A 24871-nucleotide genomic window follows, 5' to 3' on the forward strand; every position below is an offset into this window, starting at 1 on the left:
ATTTCAATGATTAGTTGTACTATGTTAACCAATATCAAATACACATCTTTGTCATCAAATTTGCAAGCAATAAATGTTATGATCTAATCGGACTTTCATTCAACTTATTCTTTTGTATTGATCAAGGATAAGTTGAAAATTAAAACATAATAGATTTTTTAAACTAAATTTTATCTTCCAGACAAGATCATGAGCGATACTTCAGCAAGGGACTATTCTGTTTGTCAATCATAAAGTTGAAACCAAAAATTAATCATTTTGTAGGTAGCAAATTCACAGAGAAGTACATGTACTTTAATTGCACCACACCATAGTTTTAATGGCATGAAACTTTCAATAAAGTTGAGTGCCATATTTTATTAAATAAAATTCATAGTAATCTAAATTAAGTTGTGAAATAATCTTGAAGGATTTTTAATATGGCCTAGAAATGTTTTTAAATTCTAACGCCGGCCTTTTTTCTAGAAAGGTTGCAAAGTTACTGGTATATGCGGCAAAAAAATTCCACAGTACACGAAGCTAGTAGAACAGTATATAGCTCCAACTCTGAAATATTCTGGCAAATATATAGTAATTACAAGAATGTTAAGAGATAAATAGTTATGAAATTGCCCATAGAACTCAGAACAAATATCATCCTAAAATGCAATAAAAATTTCAAAATATTTTAAACGTTTAAAATGCAATTTCAAAGCGCTTTACGAAAGTTTTCAATTAGCAATATTCAAAAACAAAACATAAAGAACAACTGAAAAACAAATACAACGAAAAATTTTAAGCGTGCAGTTTCAAGGCGTTTGACGAAGTTTTTAATTAACAATGACGACTTACCAAAAACAATGGTGAGAAGATCAGCCGTGGAGAGGCTTAACAAGTAGTAGTTCGTCACAGAACGCATGTACACGTTCTTTAGAATCACAAGTACCGTGAAAATATTCCCAATTAACCCGCTCAGAAGTATGGTCACATAGATAAACGTTAATAAACAAACGGTGACGTAGTTAATCTGACGTTCGCCAAGGTACAATTTGACATACTCCTCGGAGTTGAAATGGGGTCCAGTTAAATTGTTCCCATTAGTGTTAAAGTAAAGCACGTCCCCCTGAAGTATGTCCAACTCCCTGGTACAGTTTTTCAGTTCGCAATAAATCCTGTCACCTGTGGAGGAGCTGTTTGGATAGACCATGTTCGTGGAATAAACTTAAGAGTAGTAGGAGGAGGCCAAGAGCCGGCGTAATAGGGACTAACCTAACATTGATAATGCTTAGCGATTGTACATTGATTCACGGCCCCGTTATGCGGCTCGTTAAAGCCGGTTCCCATGTGCTAGCTACGCGTTTGAATCGTCATTCGGTGGTGACGTTTACAGGATTTCTTCAATCGGGTCATTAGTGAAACAAAGAGCAGACGACACCGCGGTACGGACATTCATGAACAGCAGGAGGGAGTTATTGAAAATCCGAAACGAAACAAAAGAATTATTCCCTTTTTTCTACAGTTTTCTATAGAAATACTGTTAAAACTGACAGTTTTCGTCAAGAATATTGCCCACCCTCCAACAAATATCAATTTTCTAATAGTCAAAATAAATTTAAAGAAAAAGAAACACGTTAGTAGTGTCAGCCTCGATTGCCGAAGTACTCGTACGCACCTTTAAGGCCAAATTAGTTCCAAGAAAAACTAGGGAGACAGAAAAAAAGAATTAGGGTGATAATATATGGAAATTCTGAAAATTAATAAAAGAAGCCCCTTCTTCACTTTCATTACGGGCTAGCGTGTTTCAGCACACTTCAATTCAATTTCTCTCAAGCCCCTTGTCTCATAATTATAGCCTAGAATAAAAATATATGACGCGCTTTCACGTAAAAAAGGACGGATAGTCCTTACTCGATCTAATGAAAAGTAATAACATCTGACAAGCTTTTAAAAGGCGGAGAAGGAAGATGTAAATGGCCTATTTCAATTCCTTTTTTTAATGTTGCAAACAGGATTTAACGACATTCCTTGCTGGTCATCAAAGAAATGGAAAGTCACCTGCTTTCAATGTTCTCTAAATTAAACCGAACCAGATGTTTTGCTAGGAAGTTGCGTTTTATTAAATTATGGTTATCTCTATATTAAATTGTCCAAATATTTATCGGGTCCCTCGTGGTATTTTGTCAATGAGAATGAATACTATAGCAGAGAGGAAACCCATTTATTTGAAATGCCTGTATAATTCAAGATCTCTGGAATGGTTGACGATAAAAAGAGTTATGCAATTTTTTACACAATTTTCTCCAAGCTTTCATGCGGTGTCTAATAATTGCCTTGTTTATGTTGAGTTTGCCGGGTTTTTTTTTTTTTTGGAGAAAACATTTTTTTAATATAATTATACTTTTACCCTTGTACCCGATGTTTTATTATAAAAGATAAAAAGTATTCATTTGATTTTTGCTCTAAAGAACAAAAAATAAAATAAAGCATTTAAAGTATTCCATTAAAAATTGCTCATAAAGAAAAAAAACCACACGTTTTTTGGTTTTTTTTTTTTTTACATGAAATGCGAACTAATGGAAAACCAAGATGGTTAAAAAACCAGCTGAAAAGAACCTCAACCTTATCACAAAGGCACAGGCTACAATTAATGTTAGGCAAATCAAAGTTACAATGAATGTAGAAGATCCTTCAATGGGCATAATTACGATTTGAGCTGAAAATTTTATCTTATTTATTTTTAGTTTGATGTTTCGGATGAGTTTAGGTATTATTTTTTTTCTAATCATCAATCGAAATTAGAGAGTCAGTGGTCGAGTTACATGCAACTGTATCTGTACTCCTCTATGGCACCTGATCCTACCTCTATCTTTTTAGAGGTCCATGTTGCTCTGCTTTGAATTTGTATTTCATTTTATGGATTTTTGAGATGGTTGACGGTTTGTTATTGTCATTTTTTCATGCAGAGTCCACAACTCTTTGTTATGGAAACAAAAGCTACAAGTTAAAAACAGTCTGCATGAAAAAAACATGTATATGCAATACTTCTGTATAATCGCCCATGATAGATGTAGAGAATTGATAAGTGTATAAATGCTAGTTTGTTTATTAAAAAAGAAGACTTAAAGATATCGTATCTATATGCATCATATTAATTTCTATGTACCAAATATCTTTTTTTCGCGTGTCGGAAAAATTTGCGAAAATGGGGATAAATATGAAACCTATTTTGTTTGCGTCTGTCATTTAAAAAAGTTCCTGATAGAAAGCAGTTACATAAAATTTCAGCATGATAATTCGTATTTTTGCGATCGCGAAAAATGCCAAAAATAGATCATCACGAAAATAACCGGATATATTCGATACTTTATAAGCATTGTAACAAGTCAAAGCGTTTTCATTTCTAAAGCTGTCGGTGAATTATATCATAGTTATCGATTTGACCGATTACACTGATTAAATATAACTCAATGTTTTCAAGGAAGCTGGATGGTCAACAAACCACCGATACCTTAAAATTAAGGATATAATTAGTTTAGCTATTTATATATACTATTGTTTAGTAAAGTAAAAAATCCATATATTTTGTGTTTAAAATTTGGATATTTTTTTTATAATTTCTTTTTCGTATTCAGTCTAAAAAAATGGCCACGCACCTTCTTAATCTACGAATAAAAATTAAAACAAAATAGGCAATAAGTTTAAACTTAATTCACAACGCATAAAAAAACATTTTCTGTCGCGATGAGATGTTCTTGCGCTTGCAGTGCAATTATTATAACTTAATTCTATTCTCAGACAGTCTCATGCCATAAAAAAGTATTGTGTAACAAAAAGCCGGTGTTATATCAGAAAATTCAATTCAAAATCTTAACTGTTGATAGAATTGTTTTGAAATATGATGAAAGGCACTTCATGACACTATTATTTTTTCAGTGTAAATTTAATGGGGTCTTATTACAGCGCTTAACCTATAAGACGTTATATATGCATCTGCGCTAACGTTTTAAGCTCTATTCTATCAGGAACTTCCGCTTGTAAAGTGGGTTCTTAACAATGGCTATAAACTTGAAGAATCAAATTCCGCTTATTTGATGCATGTATACGAAGAAGATGTTGTCCGTCGTCCACATTGCTCACATTCAGAACATAAATATGGGTTGGTAGAAAAGAGAAGTACCCGACATGATATTTCGGGAAATTTTGTTTCTAAATATGACTTTTAGATTAAAAAAAGGATAGATGTATATTTTTTTTTTACCTCTGATATTATATAATTTGGCTCCTATCATTTAACTAAAAGACAACCATATAACGGAACATATTTATTTCAAAACGTTTTAATTAAAAGTAGCATCGGAAGTAAGCTCACAAAACTCAAATTCATGGCTGAAGTTATACGTAAACTAATTGAATACCACTTAAATTTGTACTTTCACTATTTTAAACTAATTCTCCAATTGTGTTAGAATTTTACAATTGTGAATATGGGGAAAAAATCTTGCGAAGAGATGCTATAGAATTGTTTGGGCGTGTAGCATTAATGTGGCTGTAAAACGAAAATATTTTCCTTATGATCTTTTATCCCTTTAACCTGAGGGTAAGTCAAAGTAATGGAATACCAAAAATAAAAAAACCAAAGATAACAAATATACCATTCTAGCTATCTAGTGATTCTAATACTGCAGATTGATCAATAATAAAATTCAAATGATGGTACTAAAATAAATTGTAAAAAATGTTAGATATGTTGTCACACACTTTGCAGAACTCTATGTTAAAACACATGAATCAAATTACCGATCACATAAAACAGAAATAAAAAAAAAATAGTGAGGCAAAATTAAAATATTGTTGTTTTTATTTGACAGTTATGATCGAACGTTCTCGTTGTTGCTAAGCCGATCAAAAGGCGCCGTAATAGCGGGATTAATCACAATTTATGATACTGACAATCAATAGAAACACGGCCAGTTGGTATCATGTTTATCAATTTGATAACAGCTCGTCAACCTTTAATTTACGACAGCGAGAGGACAGGAAGTGGATCCAACTAAGCGGAAACAGTTGTCGTCTGCTCAATAATCATTTATTCAGTCGGTTTGCTGATGATGTATGGGGCCATGCAAAATACCCCCCCCCCCCCGAAAAATATTAAAATTTTATTCAATTGAAGAACATTCATGGATTGTATTGAATATATCCATTCGTTAAAAAAAACTTTATGAATGATGAAAAAGGAATTCAGATCATATTTGAAATTGAATCGTTCTGGCTTTTGTAGATTCAGTGTATGTCTGTTGCTGATAAATAGAGCGATTCTAGAACAGTTGCCAAATAGATTGCATTGGTGTACTCTGAAGTTAAAGCCAAGGCTATCATAAAATGCCATTGTTAGTTTGATCATTAATATCTTTAACCATAGACAAGATTCTTGATTTGTGTTGTTGTGGATAGTGGCAATGTAGTTGCAATGTACAGTCGGTTTTCCTCGAGAACTATTGGAAGTCTTAGCTCTAGATAGTTGTCTTTTGGTCCTTATGAAGTAAAATATTTAAAAACCCCGGCTACAATCTTCCAAAAACAAACTTTAAAAAAGTGCTACCACAGTTAGAGTTCAACTTATGTGTACTTATTAAACTAGTAAATCAAACGATGACCTTTATTTCGAAAAGTGAAACATTTAAATGAAAACCCACAATTCATGCAGTCTGCCTTTGGAACGAGATACAGATATGAAAGTTAGAAATGCAAAAATGTTTGTTTAACGATAATATTATCTCTTTTTTTTCTAATTCTTTGCTAAATCTTAGAAAACTAACTACAGATATTTTGTTCAAAACATTTTTCATACACTAAGACAACAATTAGATGCAACGCGTATTTTTGATACCCGAATTTAAGTAATAGAAGCAGATGAGCATCATTAGACTATTTGTTCTATACAACGGGTATTCACCTCTTCAGTAATGAACTAATGACATATCGTGTAGGAACAAGAAAACACATCAATATTAATTGGCCCATATGGGCGGTCACATATCCAATAGGAGAATTGTCCTCTTCGAATTATTCTAATGGAGGGTACTTAGATCCAACTGTATCAATCGAAGATGAGACTATTTATCAATGAGATGAGGGGTAAAAACAACAACAGTGGATTTTACCCTCCATGAATCTGAATAAAACAGTATCCTTAAAGATAACACGGCATAATAAATTTCAACCCCCAAAAAAATGTTTTCCTGGTCAGGATTAAAACTCATAAACACTAAATCGAAACTTTGCACAATTTAATTATTACAGTTTAAATAAAAATTATTTAAAAGTTCATTTCAATTGGAAATGTGTGAGTACACACGCATATCAGGTAAACCATCTTAATCTTCCATGATAGAACAGACGAAAGGAGCTCTCTGACACAGTTTTCATGTGTCAGTTTCGCAATGTACATTTCCGATACGTGCAACATGAACTTGTTTGAAATTTACAGCAGATCAATCCGAGGCCGTGGGTGGTGATTTCTGTTACAGAGAAACTTACAACAAAGTCAACGTATGTTTCTTTGCCCGAACAACCCCATTAAAATAACAATAGGTTTGAATGAACTGTCCATAAATCGATTGCATGGCCAATTCCTCTTCAAATTTGATTTGGCAACTTTTGAAATCTTATAAAAATTCTAAGCGTTTCTAGTTCACAAATTTGAAATGAATAAAGTAAAATTTTCAGTATTTCTTTCACACACGTGTAGAATACCTGGTAATTAAATCAAAGATTTCCTATCAATTAAAGTCATATTATTTTAATGCTTATACAATTATATACACTGAATAGTCATGTAAATGTTGAGCATTTGTCACGTTTATATGTAGAAATGTTAACAAATAATATACGTTCACCAAATGACTAATACCAACGATTTCTAATTTTTAAGAGAGCTGCTGAATAATCGCTGCCATTGTTAGACTTCACATGTAGTATATTGATCTCCTCTGGAATAAGAGTTCTGTTCAAAATATGAATTGGAATTAGGGTTCTGTTTAAAATTTGAGGTTTTTTTTCCTGGAATCTTTGATTGTTTAAAATATGAGTTGGAATTAGGGTTCTGTTTAAAATTTGAGGGTTTTTTTTCCCCTGGAATCTTTGATTTTAAAACCAATAGGGGTTTTTCATATGAGTCAATAGGAGTTATGTCTACAAGTTTTATTGCAAAAAGTGCAGAGCCTTTTAGAGATATTACACAGAAAAAAGTACTGCACACAGAATCTAGAATTTGTGTCCTTGACATAAGGTCTATTAATCTTACAATTGTCAAAGGTCTTTTTTTCGTCAGATAGTTTTCGATAAAAGTCCTTTGCAAAATCTTAAACATCTATTGTTATGTCGTACAGAAACTACAGAGTAACACACAGACATAATGACAGACAGACTGACGGACATACACGCCCTTCCAAATTAACATCCCCTACTTCAGTTCAAGCCGTGGACAAAAATCACTTTTTGTTCTGTAATATTTCAAGAATATTTGTCAGCATTTACCTTTTTTAAATACTGTTGATTCATAGTTAAACACGCGGAAAATCGCGAGAAACACATTTCGCGGATGGATTTTAAAATAAATCTTGCCATTATTTTCTGAGAGTTGAGAACTCAACAAGGGGAAAAGATCGACGTTCGTGATTTTATTTTCTCGCGATTTGATACAAAACAATGGGATCGCGGAAATAAGTACTCGCGTAATATAAGGAATTTACAGAAATCTAATAAGAAATCAGCTAGTGTAGCAGCAGACTTTTCAATGTGTCAAGTTACACTTTCGAATATTCCTCCATCCATTATTTTCTCCTTTGCGTCTGACAAATAATTCACAAATGTTTTATGAATGGCTCCCTTACACCCACCAGTGTAATGATCAACGCGGTGATGGATGAAAAGCTTCATCTACAATTATAATATCCATTTACTTCTGATGAACTTTTCAACTCTGCTCTGCATGTTTTACATCAGAAGCGGTTTTTATATGTAATTGAGCACGAACAGCTCTATGATACAAGTTTAAGTTTTGATCGATGGATTGATTAAAATGATGTGTTTTTCAATTTAAAGATAATTAGGTGCTGTACGTCTAAATTATCAGCAGTGGTTGAATTATTATTGATGATTTACAAATGTATTTCGCGAACTTTTTTTTATATTCCCAGCAGTTCTTATTAGTCGACTTTATTTTGAACACTTGAAAAAATGAATTGCAAAAACTAAAATCTTAAATTCATGACACAAAACTTGTAGCAAAATTTTACCATATGGAAATAAGATACTAGTAAATCCCAACAAGAGGCCAATGGGCCTTAGAGGTCATCTTACTACCATAGCCTATACACTAACTGGTCGAGGAGACTTATATATGCATTTAATTTCATTCTGGATTAGAAAAATTACAATACTGTAATGACGACCACCTCTCTGCCTGAAATCACAAAACCTGAAATTTAAGCAAAAACCCAAAGATCATGATACTAGTATAGTGCATGGCCTGATAATACAAAGGTACAAGGCTCTAATAGAAAAAAAATGTCCCCATATTTGTTAACTTTCAAGATAAGTTTTTCATAGATAAACTAAAACAAGGTGGCTAGTATAGCTGCAGGTATGCAGCTCCTTGTCTGAAAAATAAATCGCATGGACCTTGGAGCAACAGTGCCGCCCATTGAAAAGAGTATATTAAAAACGTGCGCTAGTTCTGGACATATTTAAATTTAACCTGATTTATACATAAATGTGAAAACAATTAGAAGCATTAAATTCTCAATGCAATTTCCTACTGCTATAGTCTCTTTACTTGCCTCAGTTTTTCCTAGAACAAGCTACCGATCTCGGAAAATTAAGTATGTTATTGGGTAAATTCTCTTTTAATTCTTGGTCTAGACTCTCATTCAAAAATCAATGAGAAAAAAAGAATGAAAGTTTATCCTTTTAATAAAAGTACCTTAAGGATGAAGTCTTGACCCATTCATAACAAAATCTTACAATTTAGCACATTAAATGGTCAAACTTTAAGAATAAAACGTCCTACGGATTAATTTGGAAACCTACACATTTTGTGTTTTTAGAATGAAATCAAGTTATTTCATGATGCCATAACGTCATATTTTGACGCAAGAAATAGATAGCTACGCCCTACTGAAAGTCCAAGGTCTTGTTAAAATGGTTCTAAAACGTCTTGTAAACCCGTTCTTTATAATTCACAAAAAAGTCATGTAGTTATTGTTCAAACCAAAATTCTTCAACAAAGGATTTTAATTTAGATTAATATATCAATTCAATATCTTCTGTACACAGATAATATCTTTATCAACAAGTTTCTTAATTTGGGGGAAAATTTGTTGGTGAAGTGGCATGAATGCTACAAAAATTATTAAAAATATACAAAGTCTATTACGTACTGATCGAAAATTTAATTTTAAGGCAACATCAGTATTACCAGTGAACAGACACGCAATATTTTTTTGTCTCTACATTTGGGACATAAACTACGAGCAACATTTCTTTTGATGTTTTAAGCAGACGACAGCTCTTGATAAAAGATGCTTTCCAAAATTTTTATGACATTCCCGACATTTTATGAGTATGTTAACCTAATTTATTGGCGAGTTTGAGAGGTGCACACTAATCACTTTTCATGTTGTTGTCAAAGAGCATAAAATCTAGTCTCAGATCGATGAGGTTTGTTGAAAGAACAATTTGTGTTTTTTAAAATTGCATTTTCAGGTGGTACATGTCTGTGACATCTTACGATATTATTAGGATTTAAGTTCATTATAATCAAAATATATACTCTCACTGGTTTAGAATTTTGAAATTTCATCATTTTTAACCGAAAATTTTTTTTTTTTGAAAGGTAAAATTTTTAAAAATCTCCAGCGGGATTCGAATTCATGATTTACTGATAACCCACTAAGCTACAGTGTTATATTACAATTTTGGGAAACAAACTTTTTATAAGATCATACTTGATTTTATTGTTTATTCCGATAAATAATATGTCACAACATGGCGGTGCCGCATATCACCTTAATATACACCACTCAATTGACCGCAGACTAAGTCTTTATTCCAATCTCATCCAAATATTGTCTGTATTATCTTAGTTTAAAATCCTGCTTTTGAACTGGGCTACAAGTTGATATTATGCTTATTATGTCTATAAAACCATTTCACGATAACTGCAGCACTGCATGGTCTCTTGCAGGGCGATTTGATATACTTGGATGGAGATTTAGTAGGTAGATATGTAATTCAATGACGTACTAAATAAAACGGTTAACTTTGCGTTACGTCCTTTTTCACTAAACTTTGTCAATTTGCCCAGAAAAGGACTACCACAGTTACTGTAAAAATGGTGTATAAGTTTCCTTTCGAACAAGCTTAAGATATCCATGCAAGAAGCTGAATCTCACTCACGTGACCAATTCAGGTGAAAACACTTTAAAAGCTCTAGAATGTATTCTTATAGATCTAATTGTCATGTTGGTATCTAGTGAGGAGCTGTCACGTATATGGATTAAAGCCTAAAAGTAAGCACGAGTCTGACATAGAAATGCCAGGAAGAGGGAGATAAAGAGTTATATATCTACAGATTGAATTACAGACATTGTTGGAGAAGAAGAAAGACAACGCATTGCCTATAGTCTTTTGATGCTTTTAGATGTTAGAGTTGGCTCAATGATCAGCAATTGCAGACAGCTTAATGCATCACCTTACTCAATGCATGTTTTCACGCTATGCGTCATAACATACAAGGATGGTTTGAAACATTAATTTAGCTGTTGCAGTCGAAAAAACAATGGCATCAGCAATGTATATACCCACGTATCAGTTAGGCATAGTATAATTATTTTGAAGTAAACATGTTGTCAACACTACCACTATTTAAATGCGATTATTGCCAACAAAATTATGACATTATATACTAGTAAACGTTGATATAAATAAGCAGAATGGTTTTTAGGTAAGCATCATTTAATACTTTGTCTATTAAAATGGCAAGGATTTGAGTTAATTGAGGATAGTTTTTAAACTTTAAGAACTGATGGGGTTTTATTTTGACCGTTTGTGATCTGTTCTTTTGTTTATATTTGTACAAACTACGCTTAAGCAGCCTTGTTAACAACAAAATAATTATCAGATCCACCTTAATTAAAATTGAGCTTTTAGTCAAAAGCTATAGGTTTTTTTTATTTAAGATATTTCCGGAGATATGGGCTTTTTCATGTTTCATTCAGAAATGGAAAATATAATGCACATGCACATGTACATGCACATGTACATGCACATTTGACCGAGATCAAACCTGAGCAAGTCACTATATATTTATAGTTCTGCATTCCAATTAATCAACTAAGCTATTCGGTATAAACTATAAAATAACTGTGGAATATTCTAACTATGGAGAATACCTTTCTGGACATCGTACTCTGTGAAATAATTTTCTACCACTACCCCCCCCCCCTTATTAACATCACAAGGACAGGGGCGTCGGTCTTGATCATCAGTGGGAAAGATGGGGTTAATCTAGAGTCAGTTTCCATTTAGAAAATCTTATCTCTAGCGGCTATTTTCTGAGTGGATTTTTTTCTCTATAGCTAGAGTATATATACGAGTATATATAAAGAGTATAAGACCGAAACACGTTAATTTATGTTTTACATGAATAAAAAAGAAAATCATAATTAACTTCAAAATAAATCACTGTTTGCCCCGTTAAGCGATAAAATTATTAGTCCAAAACATCGATATGGTTGTTGTTGTTTTTTATGGAAGAAAAGTCAATTGTGGGAATCGTTCACATTTCCCCACAGTGGATGTTTTCGTTGAATTACAGATTTGGTTTTATGCATTTTACTGTCATTATCTAAAATTAAGGATATACTAGTAAAAAATCATGAACAACTAAGAGACAAAAAATCGTCATGTATACCTTAATTGTCATTATATATTGCAAAGATTGCAAATATATTAGATAGAAATTGAGGCCATCGAAAATATGCTACAATTTAAGCAAAAAACTATCACAAAAAACTAATGTATTCTAGACCTATGGAGTCAAAGAAGATAAAGTGAGGATTAGGTAGCAGGAAGTTATATGTTTTTATTATAATCCCTAACTTGCCGTAGGAATGCTAAGCCTCCACATTGGTGCACATGATGGCCATAACTTTGATATTTTTAATATCCTTTGGCTGATTTTTTGCCATTATTGAACATGAAGTACGGGAAAAGGTAAATTTATATTATATATAATGTACGGAATTTTCGCGTGTTGCAAACATTAGCAGCGTTGTTTTTGGTAGTTTTTTCTTTGTTTTGTTTGTTTGTTTTTTTTTTTCGGAAATCTTAAAAATTTTTAATAGTACTTTATAACAAATTTCCGCGAATAATTCCAGATATTAAGTACATGTATTTCCTTTCAAATTCCAAAATCAGTTTTACAGTAAATGTTCGGATATTGCCTAGTCTGCAGCATAAAAAAGCTTTCTCAAAATCTGCCATAGATGTATTTGTGCTAAATAGCGATGCAGTCAGATTAGTACATGCACATGTTTCTTTAGAGTTCAAACACTTGGCTTTTCTTAACTTTGAATATCCATGGCATTACAATGTATCAGTCCCTTTTGTCAGGATATGAGTTACTTTATATGTTCTCACAGCAATTTTAAAAAGAATTCAAAACAAGGTTTGATTTAGACGTACTTTGTTTTCTGTATTGCTTTTGTTGGGCGTTCAGATATCGCACTATATGAATGATTTAGTTTTGCAATCTTAGGTTATTCTGAGTGCAGAAAACAGCAATAAACATTTTAACTAGAAGTATCCCATTCGGCCTAAAAGCTAAAATTACAATGCACATGCGCGTGCTTCGTAATCCGAGAAGTAACTTAATTATTGTATCGTACTGTTCCCTCCTAAATGCAATATTGGAAACGTCACGAACTGTGATATAAACTGAAAGAAATAGCTATTCCAAAATTACACAACCCCCACGAACTTAAATCCGATCAGCTTTGACCGCCAAATTCCCAAATCGGGACGTTATCTGTGTCATTCACCAAGAAAGTCAGTTCCGTGTCACGTGACCTAAGATAATCCCTTTTTTTTCTCGCCATATTTCGGTATACAAGTAGTACGCGTGACGTCTAGACCAATGATAAACGGGAGAAGAAGATATATACCAAGAGAATCACCAATCCGTAATTGACACGTGAATGAAAAGCAGCCGACAGGAAGTTTCTGAATGGGGGAGAGCCACCAAACTATTAGCGTCAGAGAGATTATGATCTGAGAACGTGCGCTTTATATTTATATAATACAGGCATGATTCTTTTTTTAAATACAAACGGAAGCTTAAGTCGGCCATACAATTTGTCATTTTGGGGTTGTACTTTTTGAAAACAGTTTTCAGTTTTGTTTTTGTTTTTGGGTTTTTTTTTGGTTTTTGGTTTCAAAGATGCAAAAGAGTAATATTCATCTATCTTTTGCCCTTTTTTTCACTAGCTCATATTTCTTTCGTGTTATAATACATGTATATTCTTTTTTTAATATAGTACGCATCACAAATAATGTATTTATATTGTTTTGAAGTATTAAAAGAATGTTATATACATGCAGTTCTTAAAAACGCCTTCTGTGTGTAAAAAAAATTCTTGTTTTTTAAGAGAAAAGATTGACAGAAACATGAATTTTGCTTCTATTCCAATCTTGAAAAATATAAACCCGATAAGAGTTTGATTTTTGCAGCATTTTCTGTATAATTTCTCACTGTAGGTTAAATTGAGTTGAGCAGCCTGTAGAGATTCTTATATCTCTGTACACTTGCTGTGTCGATCCTTATTAAAGTGAATTAGTGGCAAAAATTAGAAAAATTGCTACTTGGCTCCATCAAGATAAAATTCATCAAAAATGAAACGTCTATAGTTTTTGCATATTTAAATTACATAACACGTACTCGTATCGTATCAAATCATATATCAATACAGACTGAACTTCCGTGGGTTTTTTTTTATTGCTAAATGAAGTTTTAGAAGTTAAAAATTTTACGTCTAAAGGAAAAGTAATAAATTATAGTTAATTAATAACGTGCACTTGTAATTTCTTATTTCTCTAGAAACTCTCACTCAGGATAGAAGTAGAACAATAGCATACATTTGCGAAAAATTGGCTCTCTGTCATTTGTGGTGAATTCCATTTTAGTTGGCTTTAACGAAGTTGGATGTCTGTGACAACTTTGTAGTATTATTCGGACAAAGAAGAGTTTGGTTAATTTTAAGTAACTCCACTTTATCAGTTGTTATGTTGTAAATTCTGAACCGTGTGGCAGTATATACAAACTTTATCACTTGTCAGTAGTTTGTTAAGCATTACATTAAATACTTTTGAAGAAAACTAACGCAAACCGATGCTTACATAGTTCTCATGCACCCCGCCTCCTTAGTATGTTCAGGAGAGAAACAAAATATGAATGGCTGTGTATATAAAATGCTGTATTATGTTTACACGTTTAACTCGCCTTCTATGATATGCATTAAAGACTGCTAAACTCCAAGTAGATATATAACACCGATGACGGAGATCAAAGCTACTCACATTAAGCGAGATAACACCAAGTTCTCGTCGACTGCTGAGTTTTATTCTGGGTTAAACGGGATCTGTTTTAAGTCAGCCTGCCCGTAGATTTTTAACGCCCGTATTATGATCATAATCTTGCATGTATAGATATTGTACCGGTAACTAGTACGCACAACGTACGAACGTCATATCAATGGGATTTCTTTAAAAAAAAATCAACTAGTAATTGAAATATTTAACAGAGATTACTAGAGTATTTCTGATATTCAGGACGTTGTAATGGAAATTATCATGCAGATTTTGCAACGACTTCAAATAAAAAAAATCAATTAACAAGATATTGGAGTCATATGGATATATTGCCTACCCACGTGACCTTATCTAAAGGTCCATTAATAATATTATATTATCCATAAAATCATTTAAGCGTGATATCTGATTCTGAATATTGAATACAATTGTATCTCATCACGACGTCAACTATTACGATGACTTAGTCGCACTAAAAGCTAACTGGTGTTGTATGTTTGAAAGCTACGTCCGTTCGACATGCGCATCTTGTTCCTTTTCGTGGTTAATTGATTCAACTTCCTGGTTTCTATCAGCTAATGGTGGATACTTGTGGTGCGTAAACTCGTATACAGCAGAACACCTTTGGAACCCGTTGTTTTTCAGATTTGACAGAAAAATAAAACAAACACAAGACGCCTACTTAAAATTTAAGGACAGAAGCATGAAACACACATGCAAAAAGAGAACACATTATAGACCCTCCCCAACCTCAAATATATATTATAAATAATATAACTAAACGTTTTTAACAGAAACAAGTGTTATTGTCATTTATTATGCAAAAAATATCGACCCTCTCCAAACCCCTCTCTACCTACAGATAAAAAAGTAAGTTAACTAACAACAAATTTACAATTGAACTATAATTGTAAACACCAACATAATTACTAACACTAAGTCTTAGCTAAATATACCAAGTTAAAAGCTGTCGAATCTTTGTTTTTTTTTCTTTCTTCAAAACTACTTGCTGGTTTGTGTGGGTGTGTGTGTGTGGGGTGGGGGGGGGGGGGGGGGTTTACATGTGATAGATCGCAAGTTGTCATCCCGTTAGATAGAAAATTCGTGAGAGTGTGGTCGGTCTTAACGAACATTGACCCAAAAAAACCATAAAAACGATCAGTAATGATTTTTTATCGAATCAAAAAGAACCAATATTTAAAAATCAACAGAAAATATTCTTCGTTTCATTCTACTTAATTTGGTAAAACATGAAAAACAAATACATGTATGTATGTTACCGATAAAACACAAAACCATTAGATGGTTTTGCTTTTATTTAGCTGACCTGTACCCATACCGTTCTATCGCGGCAGTTTTTTTTTCTGTCTTATCATGTGCCTTCGCCATTGTTTATTCACTCTCGGCTTACAAACATTAAATATTCATTTATTTTATCTAGGAGAAAAAGCAATGATCGATTTCAGACCAGGAAGACAACCGTCTTAAATCGAGAAAGAAAACAGTCTGTACTTTAATGTTCGTCACACAAAGCTACCCAACTGCCATTTTGATATCATCATGACCTTCACTTTGTTTCTTTTTTCTGATGAAATTGCGAGAGATCAGAGAAAATGGGATAAACAGGTATTAATTCTAAGAAGAAAAAAAATTGAGCAACCGATTAATGCATGATATCAAATCCAATTGGTTTCAACCTCTAAAGAGCATAAAATAAAGATATATTATATATAAACATAGTGAAAGTATGAAGATAAATGAGTTTTAAAAACTATAATAAAAATTGTTCTAAAAAGATATTAGTAAAACAAACAAGACGAACACCTGTATCACAGAATTGTTTGAATATAAGAGTAAGCCAGACTATTATCTATCCATCTATTGTCACCAAAAAAAAAATTCTATTTGTAATTTTGCAATTATGACGTAAAAGATCTCATATACTGTAAACCAACTTAAATTCGCGTGCGAGAAATTTTCGCGAGGTTCGCGAAGACATCGTCGTCGCGAATATTTCTCGCCACGAATCATTCGATGTTGTTTAGGTGTTTGAACAAGACTGGTTTGAAGAATGCTGGGTCATGAACATTAGTCATCGCAAACCAGTTTATCGGAAGTAAATCGCGAATTAAAGTCGTCGCAAATAAAAGTTGGTTTTCAGTATATGTTTCTTTTTTTAAAATCATAAAGGTAAAATCGATTTAGTGTACTATATATCAAAAGGTAGATTTTGTTGAATTAGAAAAATCAATAGTAGCTATAATAATAAGGTTTTGAAACAATAATCAAAACGGGCAAATTATTCCACTGAACTATAGAAATTTTGAATTTAAATTAAAAAAAAACCCAACTAACTCGACTATTTAAGATTCAAATGGCAAACTGTCATAACTTTGAGGCAGAAAAATAAAAATTGTATTGATTTAATGCTTCTATATCTGACAAACAAATTCTATGCTTAAAAAAATATGAACCTGATTAATTTATTTTTTAAACTTACTTTTATAAAATCTTCTTTCAGATGCATTAATTTTTCTTAAATTGTCCTTGACCTTTAAATGTAAATTGTAATTATAATGTAATGCCACTCTAGCAGGTGTTGATTTATTACATTGATTTTGCCATTATCTGTAATCAAGCTTACAATAGGCGGATGAATGATGGGCCGTTTGAGAGATGATTTTGTTGATTTTTTTGTATTAATTTCTTTTCTCTCGACAGGATTAAGTCGTGTAAAAGTGCATCGCTGACAAGAATAGACGACACTTGATGCTGACATTGCTATCTATGTCCAAAAGTGCGTTGTGTCTCTGTCACGTTAATGTGCGTTTATCATAGCCTGGTACCGTGAAAAAGTCCTGTAATTTGTAGCAGATCAGGAGCCATTAAAAAAGTTGCATCTTGTAAATTCGCCAAAATGGACACATACATGCAGTTGTAAATTATGTCAGTTCCGGGTAGATTTGCATGTTTTACAGTATCTTCAATTGATATTAAAAACATATCATGAAATTATCACTGTACATTAACCTATCTGTCAATATATATAGCCGTACTTAATCGTTTAATAAAATTTGTTATGAAACCAATGACCTTCCACGTTTTCAACATTAATGTAGTTTTTTTTAGATATAATACGAAAAAAGATGCTGTCAAACACTACCTAATTCCCATTTACACATTTTACCTATTGGATTTTTTTCCCAGCGGCTCTTTTGACATTTGATGTATTGCCATTACGAAGGTACAGCAAGTAATAATAATTCATTTACATTTTATACTGGCGCTGAAACATTTATTTCAAATATCTTAGTAACTACTAAAATTAATTTGCGACTTTTCTATAATGTCCTCGGTACCTAAAGATTCACGACAAAGAAAGTCTTCCACAAGATTCTTACCTAAAACGATCGTAAGCAGATCGGCAATGGCGAGATTCAACAGGTATATGTTGGTCACGGTATGCAAATACACCCGCTTTCGAAGAATCAAGCAGGTGGTCAGGTTACCTACACTTCCGGTCAGGAAAATGATGACGTAGACGATCGTTAGCAGCACTACCGTAAAAAGGTCTTTTTGTTTCTCTCCGAGTTTGGATATGACAATGGCTTCCATATCGGTGGCGTTCTGTTCTCCGATTCCGTCACTTGTTCCGTTCCGAGTGGCTGCCATATTTTTTAAAACACGTACTATGACTATGAATGCTTTCACTTCTTATGATTTTACTGGTATTTATTTTGATTGCTTTTGGAAACTTCTGGAAGTTAAAAGGTCAATGGAATATCAGATATAGGTTTCCATAAGATGATTGCCAATGGTGAGTAAGTCGACACTATCAATCTTGGCCATCATAATTCAGTAATTAATGTTCGGCGCATCTTCGCCATTTGCCACTCGTCAATAGAGTCGATCTTTTTACCGATTGGACTGGTCTTATCATTATGAACACACCAACAAATAGAAATGTGATGTCTTCCTCCCAACTGAGCTCTTCTCAGCATTACAGATAAGTATTGATATTATATGTACGAGTACGCACGTGTTTACAAATAACTCCCCGCCCGTTCAAACGCTGTTTATGTTACAAAACTGAGATGTTTTTCTCTCACCTCATTCCTTCAAATCAGTGTTGCTCATTAGTGTGCATATTAAAACAGCATTCTTCTTCAATGAGGTGGATTGTTGAGGCATTGTGGAACATATCATCGTGTAAAGGACTTCCTAATTGCTCATTTGCATGACAAAGATTCCACATATTATTTTTTTTTTCTCTTTCTTCTTTGTCACATGCAGGAATATGCGCTAGAGAATGTTTCAACCTCTAGAAGAGTTATATCATACATGTGAACATATATATATATACACCGAGACGGCAAAATATATTTGTCGTGATTGCACTAGATCAATGATAGAACAGAAGGTAAATAAAAGATTTCGAGATAAAATCGGCGCGATTCAATTTCCCTGGACTGCCTTAATACTATAATGTATGTGTGTGTACACGTAAGTCGACTGCACTTTTATTGTTATCTGAATGTGTATCTGCAATACGCTCGGATCAAGCTAGAGCATAGTGGTTTAAACTCTTTAATCTTACGTGTGTACTTTTAATTGTATTCACATCAGTAGTTGCTTGCTTCTTTTTTTCCTGAATTCAAGAATCGTTCATGTTCCGGGTATTGTAATTTGATTCCACTTGAAAAAATAAGTGTAGTTTTATAACTTTTCTGCGATTGCAGTTTGTATTTTAATTGCCAAACTGTCAACTTTAAATTGCTGCTGTTAAGTTTAGGGTTTTTTTTTTGAGCCAATTGATGTGGTAAAGTGCTCGCTGTAGATTGAAGGAAGCGATTGTTGGATTGCTGTTACAGAGGACTGTAACGGTTTCCTTGCACACACACATTGTAATTAAAAGAGCATAGATAAAAATTTTAAATTATGTAATCCTGTGTTCGTGTCACTTAATTCTTTTTAAATTTCAGGGATTTTATGGCAAAACCAGGAAATTGAAATGTCGAGGTCGAAGGAACCCATTATGACCGATTACCAAGCCTTTCTTGCATTTCAACCATCTTTTAATTAATGTTTTATTTAGTTTAACCAATGCTAAAATACAGTAATTATTTTCTGCAGGAAACAAGAGATTTATGTCCCCTGACTATCAAATGGCGATAACACAGCTCTGATGAGTTCATTTTTCCGTTAGTTATTTTCTTAACTTCACAATGCACACGCAACCAGTTTTCAATAATCTCTACGATCATACAGCTTAAGAAAGTGCTAGGGGTATATGGGGAAGACCGATGAGGTGATTTGAGATATCATTAATGGTCAGTCATATAAAAAATATCAAAATCGTTCATTTTTCGATGTTCTTTTAATTTTCGTAAACATGTGTATAATTATATAGTACCAGATGCTAAGGGGTTGCAAAATGTACTGTATAGTACTAAGCATCGTATTTACCAAAATTCAAAATCTTAAGATTTTCGAGTACTTTTTTAATCGTATACAAAGTGAAACATGTAACATAGACATGTAGAAACAGCTTTTCGACGTAAAACTCTACAAATATCCTATCATTTCCATTGACAAAACTCCGAGAGGATCAATTGTGGCAAAGTTGTGTCCTATTTGAAATTTCACATGTTAAGTTATACCCGTCCGCATCTACAACGTTTACCAGTATGTTGGTTTGAGTGAATAAACTAAACTGAACATCGATTCAAACTTTGAAAGATAAACTGTAACAGTTGATAACTTTTTTTACTAATTACAACTTCTTACGGAGATATTATTCAAACAGAACACCGGTTTTTAAAGATAGATTTGTTAAGTGTCTTACTTAACAAAAAAACGCAAATTTCCAATTTGATGTACCGAAAATTTCTTTGATGATTTTAAATGAATCATGTTAATGGAAATAAGGACTTTTTCCTACTTAAAACAAAATAGATAAGAATCCATCATTAGTACCGTTGCACTTTAAAATTTAAGACCAAATATATTTAAAGAATGTGTTACATAAGAGGTAGTCTTAATTTTTTTAATAGAAAAAGCACAATTAGTAAGATCCATATGATAACATCTTCAAATAGACATAAAACCAATTATGACTTATTGAAAAAAATATATAATTACATATATGATAATTCAAACAAATATACGCTTCTATATCACAAATAGCCGACTTGGACCTACATTATCATATAACATGCGCGGATCTAGAGACACGGGCTGAGGGTCGGACCCTTCCCCCTTTTGAAAATTCCAACTGATCATATTCACATAGTAAAGTAAACCACCTTCCAAAAAACAAAAACTGAGATTGAATAACAGAACTTTGTATTTTGGTTAAATATTTGATGAAGGCAAAAAACGCCTTCCGGCAGCAGAGTGACTCCAAAGCTTTAAGAGCATGACCAGGAGACATTTGTTTTTGTTAAGTACATAACCATATAAAACACCTTTTGAAAGAAAAGATATTGAATAAATAACATCCCTTACGCTCAGTGTTTTGTTGCAAGCAGTGTCGTATTAACAGAAGATTTTATAATCGATAAACTACACAGCCATATACGTTGTACTTTAATCAAAGCAATTTGATTTTTATCAATCTAGACGCCCCATTTACATGTTTTTTAACGAATTGAACATACGACAGACGGATTAGTCTACAGTACAGAAAGCATCATCATCATTATGTTTTACGTTGTATTTTTTTTTCGTGAAACCTGCTCTTGATTTCTCCGTCTTGCACTTACAATTTTCAGATTCGATTGATCTGACTTATAAAGTATACGATAAAATAACCTCCTTTTATTATTAAATCACATAAACAATTTTTGTTTCGCGCAATTTCCTAGAAATTGTATCAAATATTTTATCATAAGTCACATTTTGACCAGCGATAAAAAAAGAAATAAATCCACAAAATGAAGAATTCTACATTGTATTTGTACATCATATTGACTTATGTGAAATAAAATTTTACTTCTCAAGTTAATTGCTGAAAATTGTTTTTAAAAGGAATATATTAAATACATTAGTTAATAAATCAATTTAAACATAATTATATCAACTGATTTGAAACAATTAACGATCAAAGTTAAACCGTAATCTGTATTTCATGTATTTTATGAGTTTAAATTAGATATTTTTTGAATTCTTTTATCAATGCCATGGCCTGCATATGTTTAAACAGCTTACATGGTTTACACGATTAAATTACTTAATTCAAGGTGAAAAAATGCATATTTGTCATTAATTCTTGGATGCACATCATACAAAAAAAATAATTATACTTCTCATATACATACCCAGAACAAGAATTAGGAGATCTGCTGATGCCAGGCTCATCAGGTACGAATTTGTAACGGTATGCATGAAAGCATTCTTCACGATGACGACACATGTGAGCACATTCCCGACAAGTCCTGTCAAAAACATGATGACGTAAACCATTGTCAAAATGACGTAACAGTCATCTTTCCGTTTTGGTCCCAATATTGCTTTCACGTATTTTTGAACATCGGTACTATCCATAAGTGACCAGTGAGTTGATTTTGAGTCAATGACGTCATAAAACATAGATATATTGGACACAGCAGACGTTGTTATAAAGCATGAAAGTCGATTTTGATCGCATGAATAGTTTGTATGCACATAGTTTTGACCATGTGTTTCCGAAGTCTGCATTGTTGACACGTATAGATGTGTTCGGAAAAACTTGTTTTTAAATCCCTCCTAAGCATCTAGATCCGTATCAGCAAAAAGAAAAAAAAAGATTCTGTTATAATTAATCGCAGGACAGACGCCATTTATCAATGAGACTTCAGTTTCCGAGGCAGAGACGAAAACCGTTAAGGAAAGCATCTTAAAGTTGGTGTGAATGGACCTAAAGCACGAATCCCTTCGATTTATTAAGTTAACGGCCCAAATGGGTTTTTTGGCTACCGCCTTCCGGGATGAACGGATTTGGACCCCATTAAATACTTCCGTTCTTGGCATTATCCTGCGTTAAGAGTTCGAAATGTTCAGCTACATCAATTTTCTGTTCTTAAAATAAGTCTGTGACTGATCTATTTCAAAATGATTTGACCATTATTACATCACTTTGGAAATGAAGCTTTTTATGACGTCATAAATAAAATTGATTTTTTTTAACTAGAAAAGGAAAACAAAGCTTATTTGATCTATACAACATGTTAAATAGATGAATATAGCTCAGATATTTTATTTCATAACAACTTTGAATTTGCTAACAAGCCATCAACTTGCTTTAAAAAACTAATGATCTTTCATTTAATGTAACGTCTTTTCCAATGAAATTGACTTCCTGATGAAAGTCAAAGCAACCATAAAAAAATCATTTTTATTTTTTCGAAAATCATTAAGCTTTCCAAAATATCTTTGCGACCAAACTTTTATGAAATAAAAATACTTAATTGCGACTGTTAGCTATTTTGAATATAAAACGACCATAACGGGTTTCACAGTATGAGCAACAATGTGAGTTTTAAATATAAAAAACCCTTTCCTAATAATGTTTGAAATGAGATTTACAAAAAGAAATGTACTACAGACACTTAGATACAAAGAACAATAATCAACACATGGTAATTATAAAAAAAACCAAAAGTTGACACAATGCACTTTTTAAATTTTTAAATAGACTACCGAGAAAGATTCTACTGGGCTTTTTATAATAAAGTAAATAAAAACAGAACTCTACTCTTTAGACCTCTCCCCGACCTGCTAGCCTCTTCCTCATCTCTTGTACTTTCGATCTCTGGTTGACAGGTATCATTGTTAGAGTTTAAGCAATATTAAAGCTTGTTTTAATTTATTGATACATTGTATGTATTTCTACTTATAGTAGAACAAACTTTATAGTGTACTTATAAAAATACAGATTTAACAGAAATTTTCTATCTAATCGATTGCTGCGTTGCAACCAGAATTACATTATTGATGCTTTAATCTTTTAATTTAATAGTTCTGCAGATATATAACAAAATGTCATAATTTATCATTTGAATCTCTACATGAATGTTAGCGTTAGAGTAGTTTATTTTGATGAATATAAAATATTAAATACATGGTTGTATTAAAATTTTGTTCTATTATCGGGTGAAGCGATTTTTTTGAGCTATTGCGTAGGAAAAAGAACGAACTTAAGTTACATATTCGTTGAGGACTTTTTTTGATACATCCATTTGCTCCAAGCGAACGTCCACATAAAAAATGTCTGACTTTTACATAAAAACATATAGACCTTCATCTTGAACAGGAAGGGGGTTGGCACGCCTAAAATGTAACAAAACAATACGAAGAACACTGATGAAAAAAATTAATTATTTATTGATCGATATCCTCGAATTGTCCTTAAAGATTAATGGAATCTACATATTGTAATACCTCAGTTCAGCTTGCGAACGATAAAATTCACAGTTTTTTCAGGACTAATACTATTTACATCTTAAACTTTGTATTCATAAAAAATATCCCAATTTCTATAAACATTGGTAAGAGTTGACCTAATGGACATCGGTAATACAGGAGACACAAGTTTGAATAAATATCATGATTCTTGAACTAAGGTCTATAGTATTTGAGGGAGGCAATGTCGTTTTTAGGATGAATATGTTGGATTGGATAGAATCTTGGCCAAGTTGTCTGAAGATCCTGTTGCGGTTGCCCTAAAGGTCACACCGTATAACATGTCTATCTATTTTACGTCCTAATGACATCAAACATCCTCGGTTAATGTACATTGCTTACAGGAGGCTCGATGGTCAACACTATAACCATTATACTTTCCTAAAATTCTAAGGTATGGCTTGTTTACCTATAGTCTATTATTAACTAAAGAAAAAATCAATAAATGTTGACTTTTAATTTTTTTGTATTTTCCTATATTTTTATATGAAGCTCTTCTTCTAAAGGAGATAAAAACAGTCTAAATCTGGCCACGGCCATCGAGCCCTCTTAATTGCTATTTCACCACCCTAAACCAATCAATTTTCACCAAATGAATGTTGAATGACTTCGTGTCCACTGCATCACCTTCTTACTGTTTTCAATGCAATTTTGTTCTAAGTAAATATTGCTCTTTTTTAAAACCGTTTTAAAATTATATAGCCTCTGGATGAATATTTTTTTTTCTTCCTCCTTCTTATAAGAGCTTTACCTATAGATGTGCAATTCGTCTGAGGAAAAAACTCTGATACTGAAAATA

The 24871-nt window shown here is 32.6% G+C and overlaps 1 protein-coding gene across 3 annotated transcripts in view; it reads right to left on the reverse strand.

Annotated features, from left to right (window-relative positions):
* LOC105339956 (pyrokinin-1 receptor) overlaps nucleotides 1-22698 on the reverse strand; it is a 37158-nt gene extending 14460 nt beyond the window's left edge. Inside the window, exon 1 of one of the 3 annotated variants that reach the window (XM_066071622.1) lies at nucleotides 21951-22698. In XM_066071622.1, coding sequence (XP_065927694.1) covers nucleotides 21951-22329 — 379 coding nt within the window. In that variant the 5' untranslated portion in view covers nucleotides 22330-22698. Of the gene's footprint in view, nucleotides 1-831; nucleotides 1582-18032; nucleotides 18705-21950 lie in introns of those variants that run through there. The other 2 variants (XM_066071623.1, XM_011445750.4) reach the window with 2 other exon arrangements.
* Nucleotides 22699-24871: the final 2173 nt, after the last annotated feature.

The sequence above is a fragment of the Magallana gigas genome, chromosome 9 (genome assembly GCF_963853765.1).
Source record: "Magallana gigas chromosome 9, xbMagGiga1.1, whole genome shotgun sequence".
NCBI lineage: Eukaryota > Metazoa > Mollusca > Bivalvia > Ostreida > Ostreidae > Magallana > Magallana gigas.